Below are 13933 nucleotides of genomic sequence, written 5' to 3' on the forward strand. Positions count from 1 at the left end.
ACACTCTAGGGTTTCCAATTAACCCAACCAATTTAACCGGATGATTTAAAAACAAACTCTAACCGATTTTCCGGTTCACGGGCGTTACACCTAGCAAAGGGCAATCTACTAAACCATATGAATCCCTAATGAGAAACTCTATTCCTAACAAGCAGACTTCTCAGACATATTGGATGAAGCAAACAACATGATTAAGTGTGAAAGCATAAACACAGTAAATAGAGAAGGGGAAATAAGGGATCTCTTCATTGTATTAAAAATTGGAATGAATCTCTCAAGAACAATGGATGAATAGCTTATGTCTCTCACAATAGGGTTTGAAAAGAACTTGATAAAAGAAACTTAAGTCTAAAAACAATATGTATAGACCCTAAAAACGTCCAGTGACTAATAATGCAAATAGGGAAGTCTCCTGGGGCAAACTTGACCTTCTGTAAACTCGATAGCGTCTAGGGTTTTTGCTGGACCGAAACTGGTGTCGATCGACACCATGAGTGTGTCGATCGACACTCCTCGCTGATTCCTGGACCAAAATCGTCCTTAGCTTCATTTTCCTTAGCTTTTGCTCCAAAATGTCTCCTTATCTCCATTGTTGTCCCACTGCATAGAATACCTGAAAAGACACTAAAAAGACTCGAGAAATAACATAAAAACTCAAAATCCTATACCTAAAACATAGATAAAATCGGTGAAAATCGGGTTATATCAACTCCCCCAGACTTAGCTTTTGCTTACCCTCAAGCAAAACAGAAAAGCCGAATCCGTGGAAGAGGTTTTGAAAACAAAGGAACTCCCAACATGTACTTCTCTACAAGCTTACACAATATTCTAGATTCCATACCTAAGTTCCACAACTATACCCACCAGGCTTTCATCGTCGGGTCTCATCAAACAAGCCAACATTCAAGATCCTTCTAGACTCATTCATGTACTATACCATGATAAATTGACCATTCTTTATATTTTTTTTTTCTTTTTCGGTGTTCTTTCTCTCCCCCAGACTTATTCTTTTTAGAGAGTAAGCAAAGGGGAACTCGCATACTGGATCAACACCCTCGGCATTTTCCAACCTTTGTAATTGATCATTCCAAATAATGTATAATAATGGGGTCATAGAAAACATTCCTACCCCTATACACTATCTCAAAGTTGTCTCAATCTCTCATTATTACTATTTTCTTATAAGGGGAGAGGAACATATTCTTTTTATCACACTGGTCTCAATATCAGGTATGAACAAGAAGTCAAGATCTATGAATACTAACCGTTTGAAGAGGTAAAAGGAAGAGCAGTGAGATTAGCTCCAGCCTTAGTGGTTGAGTTGGAAACTAGGATATCCTCAAGTATGTTGGTTTGCCATCTAGATTTTCCAATAGTTGGATTGAATCGAACCTGCAGCACTCATCAATCAGGCAATAAACATGAGAAATATAGATCATGATTCCTAACTAAACTAAAGAAAACGTTTTTTTTTTTTTTTTTCTTAAAGAAAGGAAAGAAATAACCAAATGAACTGCAAAATAAGAAACAAAAATAAAAGCATCATTAGTAAAAATCTCCCCCAGACTTAAACGACACTGTCCCCAGTGGCATTCAAATCCAGAGAAAGCGGGAAAAATAAAGCAAAAATAAAAGAAAATAAAAGAAAGGGAAAAGAAAAATCAAACCAGTGGGTTGCCTCCCACTAAGCGCTTGTTTTGAGTTAATAGCTTGACTTGGCGGAGTTTAGGATATGGGTGTAGTGGTGGTGGATAGGTGCTGCCTCACCGCCTTGGATCTGGTTGGAGCAGCTTCCGGTGTCGATCGACACTCAGGTGTGTGTCGATCGACACTCTTCTCGTCACCTGCAAGAACAACAGGAGAGACAAGCTTTCGAGGAACTCTAGGCTTCGAATAATCTAAAGAATTAATCAAAGATAAAATAGGAGAAGAGAGAGAAGAGAACTTATCACATAGGTCCCTAATTGGTGTGGGCTGAAGAGAATGTGCAGAATCCTCTGTCTGTGAAACCAGAGGGTGTCGATCGACATGGGTAGTGGTGTCGATCGACACCGTTCCTCTGCAACTCTCATTGGTGACCTAACAGGTTGGAGTGTTGTGTATGGCTCTGTGGTGGGATTCTGATTAGTCTGAGGAGGTGTGTCTGTGCTGGAAGCAATGCAACTGATAGGTTTAGTAAGCTCTGAACCATCCATGCCAAACTCCATCTCCGAATCACAAACCTTAAGAGAGATTCTCCCTCTCTTCACATCAAACCTAGCACCAGTTGTAGCTAGAAATGCTCTTCCAAGGATAAGAGGATCTTTGGGTTCCTTCTAATAGTCCAGGACCACAAAATCAGTAGGGATAACAGTATTACCAACCTTAACAGGAACATCTTCAAGGATTCCTTCAGGGATTCGCTTGGAACAATCCGCGAAGAGAAGAGTGATGCGAGTAGGTCTGTAGTGAGTCATGCCGAGTCTCTCAGCAACAGACTTGGGCATGAGGTTGATGCTTGATCCCAGATCACACAAAGAGCGGCTGAATCTGCTTGTGGAGATAGAGCAATCAAGAACAAAGCTACCTGGATCTGGAAGCTTCTCAGTGGTCTGACCAGGAGTAATGGTGCGGATGTACTCAGCTATGTCTACTCTATGTGCCTTCTCCTTCTTGGCCTTAGGCAGCATGATTGCACTGATGTCTCTGGTAAGCAGTTTAGCTTCATCTAAGCTAATTCCATTGTCAACAAGTCGCTTGACATACCTGTTGAGTGAGGCGGAAGATGTCTCTAAAGCATCCTTAGGAAGAGTATAGAGGATCTTCTCCATTATGGTTGTGCACTTAGCAGCGTGAATCTCCTGCTTAGAACGACGCCTCCTCGGATAGGGGACATGAGGAGTGTAAACGGGCTCGGGCTGCATAGGTACTTGCACCTCACAAGGTGCAGTCCGGATCCAGTGTCGATCACACTGGATGGGTATCGATCGACACCGTCGTATTGAGTCGTCTCTGAGAAAAGAGTCCTGTATGGTGTCGATCGATACAGGAGGGTGTCGGTCGACACAGGAGGGTGTCGGTCGACACCATCTCTGTAACTGCGAGCTCCAACTCGTCTTCAGTGTCCAATTCCTCCCACACATCATCTCCTTCTCTGATCAAGATAGCATTGCAGCTCTTCCTTGGGTTAGCATCAGGATTACCAAGAAGAAAACCCTCTTGTCTCTTGATAGATTGTGCAGTTTGAGCTACCTGTACATCTAGCTTCTTCAAGTGAGAGCTCAGATTGTCGATCTTCCCATTAAGATTTGTGTAGACACCATCAAACTTGCCATTAAACTCCACAACAAGCTTTGTTTGGCTTTCTAGAATCTGCTCAAGCATCGATTCCATTCTTGTCTCTGCTGAGGGTGGAGGGGGGGCTTGGTAAGTTGAATTACCATAGTTCCTCTGAAAGCTGCTCTGAGGAAAAGTCTTCTGGAAAGCAGGCTTTGGAGTGTAGTTGGAGGAACCCTAGTTCCTTGTAAACCTGTTGCCACTGAAGTTGCCATGTGGCTGCCCAAACTTCCTGTATCTCGACCAACTATGTAGAAGACTCCTTCCTCTGACTCAGGCTCAGGCTCAATAGTCTCTTCCTCAGCTGCAAAGTGGACATGCTTCTTCCCTGTGAGCAAGTTATGAACTGAATCCATCTTAGCATTCACCTCTGCCATCTGATTTCCTGAAATAGCTCCAGCAATCTTCTTCCTCTCGAAATCAGCATTCTTGGTACTGTTGATGCAAGCAAGGTTCTCTATCAGGGTTGTAGCATCAGCTGGGTAATGTGTATTGAAATTACCATTGCTCGCTGCATCTAGAGCCATCTAGTATCTCCAATCAACTCCTCTGAAGAAGGTACCTAGAAGTTGTACCTCACTGAAACCATGATGTGGACAATCTCGTTGGTACTCCTTGAAACGAACCCAAGCAGCTTTGAAAGCTTCAGCTGGACCTTGTGTGAAGGTAGACAGCTTGTTTCTCAATTCCTCAGACTTAGCATCATCGTAGAAATTGTTCAAGAAGGCTATCTTGATGCTTCTCCAAGTCTTGAGGGAACCTGCTTTAAGTTGTTTCAGCCAAGAATCTGCTTCCCCAGCAAGTGAATAAGGGAAGAGCTTGCACAGTAGGTAGTCCTCAGAGACTCCATTAGCCTTGATGCTCAAAACAAGATCCTCGAATCGCTCGATATGATCCATTGGCTGCTCATGAGATAAGCCATGGAAAGGATGTTGGCCAACTAAAGCAAAGTAGCCAGGCTTTAGCTCATAGTCGTTCCTCTGTAATGGTGGGGGTACAATCGCTGATCGATTAGCATAGAACAGGTCTGGCCTGTTGAAATCCCCAAGAGTACGACGTCGTTCCACAGCTGGAGGAATAGATGCAGGAATCTGGTGTTGGTGTCGATCGACACCTCTGTTGTGTCGTTCGATACCGATTGCATCCGCATGCTACTCCCGATGGTGTCGCTCGACACCGAGCCCTGCTGCGTCTCTAGCAGCTAATTGCGCATTGAGGCGCGCCTGATCCTCATTGGCATCCTCAGGTATGATGAGTCCATGATCATCCAATCTCTGACCAGCCTCATTGTAGGCTTGCCCATCCTCATCTCTCAAAACTCCTTTTACATCAGCTCTGATGACTCTGTCAGCCATTGCTAATTTCTGAGTTTTGTTAACAATTTTAGTATTGTTGGTTGCTTTATCATTGGTCTGCCCTCTAGGTTATGATGATATCCTTTTAGTTTTGGATAAATTTTCTGCAATAGAAAATATTAATATCAAAATATAATATATAAAAATAAAATTTTATATTAACAATTTGCATGAAAATATTGTAGATTAAATCGTATATAAGTTAGTTCTTTGTCAAAAAAAACAAAATTTTAAAAAATCATCGTATATAACTTAGTAACCTGATTTCCTATTTTTTGCGGCAGCTCTTGGATGAGTTGGACAATAAACTTTTGAGCTATTGGAGTCATTGTATATTTCCTTTTGTGTTTGGTGTATTATAATTTACTCTTGCAAAAATAAAACAATAATATATAAATCAAAATAAAGTGGAAAGCCGTAATGATGAGGATATATGAACTTACTACTTGTAAGAGTTGATTTTATTGTATTAATGGGTGTAATGGGTGAGGAACTACTATTATTATTTTTCGAATAAAGGGGTAAGGACATTGGAGTATGAGGAGTCTGACTTCTATTTGTAATCTCGACAATTGTTAATTTCACTAAGCACTCTACCAAAAACAGAACTGACGCTAACCAAATTTTTTGATCCAAGTGTTTGATTTTGTGGAGAAAAGTTGGTTTCATCGAACAAACGTCTTGTTCGTTTTGAACATTGAAGACTTTTTTGTTGTTGATCGACAGCATTTTCTTTCTTTTCTTCATTGTACACGAAGAATAGAAACAAACAATAGAAATTTAGCTTCAGTAGAAAGTCAAAGTATTAAAAAAACAAAAAAAGATGATAAACATAACAATGCTAAAAAATTAGGAAACAATATATATGGAAATATATTGTTAACAATAATATATGTAGTATAATTCTATTATGGCGTAATTTATAATATTTACAGCTTTATTTTAGTTAATATCTGATTATTGAGCAAATTTTAACACAAATTATGGGATGTTCGATTAGGAAACTCCTCGTTGAAATCATGGTTGTTTCCAATATAGAAGATTCTATGGCGTTTTAAAGGCATGGTTCATTGTATATATATTTTAATAAAATCTAAGTTTTGCAGATTTGTTTTGTTCCTTTAAATACATGCATATCGATCATTTATTTTAGTTAAATTTGATTTGAGTTTCACGTTTAAAAAATTGTGTTAAAATTATCTAAATATCTAAATATTTTAAATCCAAATTGTAAATAAGAATAACAACATCAAAACTTAGAAAATGATTCTAAACTTAAGGAACTATAGTGTTTTAGGTCGCATTAAATAAGACAAAACATAAGCAAAGTTAATATCTTACAAAATTCATGCTTATGAAATGAACATAAACATAAACAAAGTCTTAACAGTACATTTTTACACATAATATTATAATTTATAAAGGAGGATAGAAAGGGGTCTGGTCTTGATGTCTTCAATTCTCATCAACAACTTCACCTAGCTCAGTTGGTAGCATCCATTTAAGGAATTGGTCTTGTAAAGGTGGGCAAGAAAATAAAAATATTATTAGTTTAAAATTTTATATAATACACTTCTCAGTAAATAAATTGTAAAAATAGAAACGTTCTTACGAGATGTGAGTCATGTTAATCTCTGGGTAATTTTGATTGAATACAATTCTTGAAGCACCATTATGTGAGATTAGACATTGACGACCTAAAATCATTATGTTTGTAAACCATTGTATTAGCTCGATAAATTAAATAGACAATGATAAGAGTGCTAATATTTACCTTCATGATCAGAAATCTTCCAAAATTGAAGCACACATGTTGTTGGATTCATCCCAAAAGTCCATTTGTAACAGAGACCTAGTCCAAGATCCCTCCATAAATGCACAAACAAATCACAAGTATATCCACTTGCAACACATGTCAAAGATTTTCCCCTAATAATAACATAAAAATTATAAAGATTAATGCTCTAAGTTCTATGAATTTAGACACCTATACATCAAATGATTTACTATATTTAAATATACATATATATAACCATATAGATGAAGATCTATATAATCGGAAATACTAACCAAGTATTTCTTAGCTCAAACTCAAGAAATTGAGAAAGTCTAGGATTTTCAAAATCTTGAGGAACATAATCGGGTCTTGTTATATTTTCAACTCTCACGACAACATCATAAGCATCTACACAAAATAATTGAAAACATGAAAGTTTAAATTTAAATATAAACAGACTAAATTTTTTAATAAATTTTAAATAAGAAGGTTACCATGAGCAATTCTAGAATTAACCGACTTGTTTTCGATCTTGAAGAAGGAGGCTAATCGAAAGAAGTTATTTGAACCAATCTACCCACAAGTGACATTTTGGTGTTCGGAAGAAACTTGATTTTGAACTTAAAGTCGGTAAAAGGAGGAGATCCGACGGATACTTTGATGACATGAATGTTTTCCATGAAGTACCAACTTCCTTCTTCGAGAACTCTAGGGATATTATGTTCATAGATGTAAGGAGGAGCTATGGCATCAATAATTGTCCCCTTAATAAAACATAAAAGGTTTAACTCATGCAATATTAATAGATCAGATTCAATGAATATTCCAAGTTAATACTTACAATTTCGTCGCACATTATCATGTGGTGTCTCTTCTATCCATCATGTGGTAGTGAAGGCCAAAAACTTAGTATCTTAACAAACACATTCCACTCCTTTTTCGCGAAATTTATGTATGAGACTCCTTTGTAGTAACCACCTCTATCATCTCTCTCGACATGGTTAATGGTTCGAAGAAAAATGAAGAAGGTAAGTATAATGGATATAAAGAAGAGGAGGTTACATTTTCTCGGTTAATGGGTTAGGATATGTGTACGTATATAATTTTGAATATTTAGTTTATATTACTTTTACCAACAAAATCAAAATTGAATAAAAATTTATATGGTATGCAAATCTTGTCAATCGAATTTGGAATCTCAATAAAAAGCTATAGTACTTTTTATGGTTACTTGAGAAAATTAATGAATTTGTAAGAGACAAAATGTGACATAAGTTATCATATATCTTGGATGAGTTGTCAAATCTTGTTATCAACCAAATATGGTAAGAAAAGTTGTCAACAATATATTTCCATTGAGAAAGGAAGATATATAAATAAATTGGATTCAATATAGAAGTTAATATTTATGCGAATTGTATTAGTGGACATGCAAAATATGTACAAGAGAATAATATATATATATATATATATTGAATCCAATTTATTGACTTCGCATAAATATATATATATATATATATATATAATATAATAGACTGAAATTCTATATATATAATATATTTTAAAAATGTTAAATTTTAATTGTGATATATGTAATAATTTCTTTATAAGTCATAAAGTAATGATATGACTTTAATATCTATCCAAAAAGAAACTTTTAAAGTAGTACATAGATCTCCCCAAAAATTATTTTTTAAATGTGATAGAAAGGACATTAGAAGACAATTCTTTTGTATGGTTTGAAATCAAAAGAGTACATATATATGTGCTTTTGGTTTTAATAAGATAATGATATTGAGTTGATTAGATATTTAGAAAATATTTAATGATATTGGTACCATTAGATCTTGTAATAATAATTTAAAATATTTAATAGATTTTCTTCCAATAAATTAATTTATAATTTAATTTTTGTACCAATCAATTGATTTAACATTTATATCTTATTTTCAATGTCATAATGATTAACTATCGAATTTATAGTAAATTTATTTTATATGATCCAGCTTTATATCTAGTGTTTCATAGCAGTTTTATAGAATAATTCTATAAATAATGATGACCACGTTCACATATCCGATTTGCGGCGAACAAAGTGAACAAAAAAGTTGGGCCTTTCACCCTCTTTCTAGTTACTCTGGGAGCTGATCTTCTAAATCCATGGAAACTCAATTGAAGAAACGAGTAGACAATTGAAGGGAATCACACATTGAAAGAGAAGGAATTTGGCGGGTAAGAAATTGAGTGTATATAAAGAAATTGACTCACCGTGACGCATTAGTATGATGCGTTTTGGGAGCATCTTCTTCTCATTTGCCATCTTTTTCTCTCTCTATATTTATCCTAAACCCTAAACCCTAAACCCTAAACTGTTCGAATATAATACATTATATCTTGTTTGAAAATATAGTTAACAAAAAAATGTAGGTTCAAATACTAAATAATGTAGGTTCAAATACTAAACATAGTTCAAAATAAAAACAACTTGAAATGACAAAGTTTGGAACAAAATATACATAAATTCAAAACATAATTTTAAATTTCAAGGAGCGGCTACGTCAATCTCTTAATTTTCTTCAATCAATTCAAGTCTTGGGTTCTATGTATCATACTCGCCTTAAAACTGCGGGTGTAAACACACAAAAACATCAGATCGGTGAGTTTGTGAACAGACATCATATCTTTTGAGAGAAAGTATATTCGAGTCTTCCAAAACGATTTCATCAGCAATGTTACCGGTGTAGACTTTAGCAACAGTAATGAATCATATCCACCAAATATGTTTTCCCTTTAAATACATAAGAGAAACTGAAAAGTCTTTCCTTTCAAACTGTTGATCACATCAGGCAAAACAGTTGGGTTTTCGATCTACACAAAAATAGAGAATATTATTACATGAACGTAGTCATTTTAATATATGCGTTTATTATGTGATAACAAAAAATACCTCATCAAATGAACCATCAAGCAATTCAGGGGCAGTGGTGCCAAGAATATCCTTTGCATGACTATCGAATAACATGCATCTAGTTTCGCCTATTTGGTCCATAATATGGAGATGTAATCAAAACCTAAAAAAGTGTTAATAGGTAACTAAAATTTTGACACCCAAAGTATTATTGAAGATACCTAAAATATAAAGGTTTCATAAAAACTCACTTGGCAACGACCGATTTTAAAAAACCATTGCATATGTCCCACCAAAATCTTGGTTTTTGAGGTGTCTTGACATCTTTCCATTTGATAACTTCCTCTTTGACAACCTTCTTATTGTGAGCACGACAACAAAAATAGTACCAAGATCAGTCTGTATCAATGGCCGAAAGAATACAAACAGTTTTGCACTTACCCACCTTCGAATGAAGATAAAGAGCGAACACAAACTAAATTTAAAATAATAAAATAAATAATAGAAAGGTTGTAAGATAAAACAAATTGATGGATAGTACAACAGTAACAGTGAGAACTTCCATGATTGTTTGCCTTGGATGATGATCATCATCATCCCCAATTTTTGGTGCATAGTGTCTTTTGTGGAAAGAATCCGAATTTCCCAAAGTTAACCCATCGTTTGGTATGCTATAATTAAACATAATAGATTTAAAAAACTGGTAAAGCATGCAAATATATTTAGTGAAATAGAAATAAAATTACTTTTGCTTAAAAAGTGCCAACTCAGCCAATGTTGAATCAACGAAGACTTGTGAAACATCAAAAGAATTGGAAATACTCCTATTATCTGCGTATAAATAAAATGACATGTCTAAAAAATAATATATATATATATATAGTAGTACATATCAATATAATTACCGTTGTACAGATTGATCTTCGCAAATCGGATTAAGCAAACAACAATACCATCAGTTGACTTCTTGCAAGCTTTGTCAACGATCTCAACATACTTCCCCCAAGTGTACATGCCAAGCGAGTGTCACTTAAATAGAAAAAAGAAAATTGATCACTAAATAATAAATAAACAAAAAACTTGGCATGTACCCAGTGGTATAGATTGTTTGTATTGCATGTATCTCATATGGAAATTGATTTTTTTTGTGGGCTTGTTGTTAGTGTTCAGATCTTGAATTTCAGTCCGATCAACAACCTGACCCATAAGATCTGTATAAACAAAAAAGAGAAATATATAAATAGTTGACTATGCAAGAGCATGTATGTTCAAATTTAAAATTTAAAATTTAATTTAGCCGTGCAAGATATTTGGGTTAGCGGATCCAGAAAGGATCACGTCAAACTTAGCAAGGGAGACAAACAAAGCATCGAAGACGTTATCACATGAAGATACCGTGGTTTTGAAAACAAAATCAATCTTGTATTTCAAGTCAGAAATACGATACTAGACACTTGTAGGATTTAGAGTGATGGTCGTAATGATCTTCCAAACACCCTCGGTTAAGTACTTTTCAAACTTCTTGATCTGCTCTCTTCTCACAGCAGCATAAATCTTATCACCCTGTATGATAAAAAGAAAAAAAATGAAAAAAATAAATAGTGAATATGATGCTTGCCAAACAAACAATATTATGGAAAATATACACATCAAATATAATATGTATTGCTTCATCAACCAAAATCATTTCAATGGATTCACCAGCCTTTACAGAGTATTGCCTCCAAACATGACGCAATTTAATCTGAATACGCCAAGTGTTCTTGTAAGGATTTAGTGATCTCAACGGAGAAAAGGGAAGAGGATTAGCGAGCATCATTTTTGTAGAAATTTAGAAATGAATGTATAAGGTTAAGTTGAGTGATTAGATTTAAATGAGACGTCCGGATTTATAAGAATAATTTTTTAGGTCAAAAAATATGAGCACAAGATTTTATTCGTGGAATTCAAGTTTAGTGAATATGATGAATCCCATAAGTATAAAAAAATGTTTAGCTTTTACCGTAAAAGTAGTTATTTAAATTAAGAAATAGTATTTAAAATTTATGATAATTCCAAATGAAGATCCAAACTATATATTTGATTAGCTATAATTATGGATAAGTGATATATTCGAAAGCTATAAACGAATATATGCAATGAATAAAATAAAATTAATGCGATTCGTTGCCTGAAATATTATGTGGAACGATAAAATAGAACGGTAATAATAAATCAATTCAATGGCCAGGATTAGACCGGAGAATCCGACTTCTTAAAACAGGATAAAAAGGATCCGCGTGTTTTTAGGGTGAAACTACAAATTTGAACAGTTAATAACAATTCAATTCAATGGCCAGGATTAGACGTAAGAACCCGACTTTTTAAAACCGGATAGAAAGGATCCAAGTGTTTTGAAACGGATTTTTCATGAAATAAAATTTTTAACCCAATGACAAATTTGTTATTTCTTCCAACTTCATGCGTATCTCATTAAACGTACTTCTTAAATAATAATATAGATGCACTTAAATAAACAAAAATCTTTTAAAATTCAAATAATTATATTTATACTCAAAAATTCTTATTAATAAACGTTCTAAACTAAAATTAATCTAGTAGTTAACCGTTAAGATTTAAATATCTAAATTACAAAGGAGACATGAAAAATCAATTTTTTATCCTCACATGTTCTAAAGTAAAGACTAAGAGTAATTATTTACTAAAACTTACTGCAGAGATTATTGTTATTTATCTTAATTTATTAATTATTTTATTGAAATACACTCGAATCCCGAAAATTAGCTAACGAGTTTTTTTTTTTTTTTGAAGCAACAGAATTTCAAAGGTTTAAACTAGAAGATATAACAATGTAACGAATGGATAAAACCAAATCTTTATAAATCTACCGAAAACTCTCAAAAAAAAAAAATCATCTTGAGAGAACACACTTCACATTTCATATATAAACCTTCCCACGACGTTACAAGCTCCTAAAGAAAACCTAATAGAAAAACAAGAGAACCACTAACCAAACCAAAAACAAAATGAAGCCATCCTTTGTTCTTCTATCTATTGTACTATTACTCTCATCATCACTATCGGATGCAGCCGACTTTGGATCACCGTCACAGCCACCGTCGATGGCTCCAACACCGCAACCATCAAACTCCACCGACTGTTCCAGCGTCATATACAGCATGGTTGATTGTCTCTCCTTCTTAACCGTCGGATCAACGGATCCAAGCCCGACCAAAACATGTTGTGTTGGGGTCAAAACCGTTCTTAACTATAGCCCTAAGTGTCTTTGCTCTGCGTTAGAGAGTAGTCGTGAAATGGGATTCGTACTTGATGATACAAAAGCTCTTGCCATGCCTAAAATTTGCAACGTCCCTATTGATCCTAATTGTGGTATATATTTTTCTCTTTTGGTCACATTATTATTTATTCGTTTATTTAATGTGGATTAATATTAATTCATTGTTTTGTTATTTAATTTGAAGATGTATCTACTCCGGCTGCATCAACACCAGGTAAGATTCAAATCTATCATATGAATAATAATGTTATGAATTTATAATATATTTTTATGTTTTTAATAAAATTAATTCTCGTGAAATGTAATATAGCCCCTGAATGGATGCTGATTTTCGATTCAGTTTTTCGATTTAGATTTTAGTTTTAGATTTTTGTTTAAAAAATTCAAAAAATTGGTTTTTGATTTTTGAGAAAAATAATGTTGATTGAGAAAATTTTAGGAGAATTAGAAAACTAAAATCATGAACGAAAATTTTGAAAAACAAAAACCAAAAACTCTTATAAAATATAGAAAACATTCAAGGCCATATATTTTAGTATTTTATTAATTAACCATGTCCATGCAGTTTCTCCACCGGTAGAGTCACCTACGACTTCACCATCTTCCGCAAAGTCACCGGCCATAACCCCTTCATCACCGGCGGTTAGCCACTCACCACCGCCCGTCAGGCACTCATCCCCGCCGGTTAGTCACTCATCACCGCCAGTTAGTCACTCATCACCACCAACTAGCCGCTCATCACCGGCTGTTAGCCACTCATCACCGGTGGTGGCTGCTTCATCACCGGTAAAGGCTGTCTCATCATCGACCGCTTCATCACCTAGGGCAGCTTCCCCGTCACCGTCACCGTCACCATCAATATCTAGTAGCGGGATTTTATTAGTATCCAAACTATTCATAGCTGTTGTGATGGTTTCTTCTTTTCTTTACATCTTAGCTTAGGGGTTTTTTCTGTTTTTTTTTAAGTATTTAATAAGTTGAATCATCTTCTTTTATTTTGGATTATGGATTGTGGAAAAATAATTTGTGATGGTTATTATGGTTTTTATGAGCAATGACGAATTAAGTTTGTTGTTTCTGTTTCTATTTGATTGAGCTAAAAACTTGTGTTATAAATGGTCTTATTGAGCTAAAAGTCACTAAAATTCAATTCATTCAAAATGTAAGGTCCAATACACCCTCTCAGTGTCCTTTATTTTGGTCGAGCCAATCTGGTTAATTGGTTTGATATTGATCCATAAAAATTCACTTCTTTGGGTTCTTTCATTGTAAGTCAACTT

At 34.7% G+C, this 13933-nt stretch overlaps 1 protein-coding gene and 2 pseudogenes across 3 annotated transcripts; 1 reads left to right on the top strand and 2 right to left on the bottom strand.

Moving 5' to 3' along the window:
* Nucleotides 1-449: 449 nt before the first annotated feature.
* AT1G36130 lies at nucleotides 450-4670 on the bottom strand (annotated as a pseudogene; the record flags this gene model as incomplete). Its single annotated transcript has 1 exon — nucleotides 450-4670.
* Nucleotides 4671-9064: 4394 nt separating this feature from the next.
* On the bottom strand, nucleotides 9065-11174 carry AT1G36140 (annotated as a pseudogene; the record flags this gene model as incomplete). Its single annotated transcript has 1 exon — nucleotides 9065-11174.
* Nucleotides 11175-12381: 1207 nt separating this feature from the next.
* AT1G36150 (Bifunctional inhibitor/lipid-transfer protein/seed storage 2S albumin superfamily protein) lies at nucleotides 12382-13595 on the top strand (the record flags this gene model as incomplete). The annotated part of the gene is made up of 3 exons (NM_103312.1): nucleotides 12382-12745; nucleotides 12838-12867; nucleotides 13219-13595. 3 exons carry the CDS (start codon nucleotides 12382-12384, stop codon nucleotides 13593-13595), a joined length of 771 nt encoding a protein of 256 aa, NP_174848.1.
* Between the last annotated feature and the right edge of the window lie 338 nt (nucleotides 13596-13933).

The sequence above is a fragment of the Arabidopsis thaliana genome, assembly GCF_000001735.4.
Source record: "Arabidopsis thaliana chromosome 1 sequence".
Taxonomy (NCBI): domain Eukaryota; kingdom Viridiplantae; phylum Streptophyta; class Magnoliopsida; order Brassicales; family Brassicaceae; genus Arabidopsis; species Arabidopsis thaliana.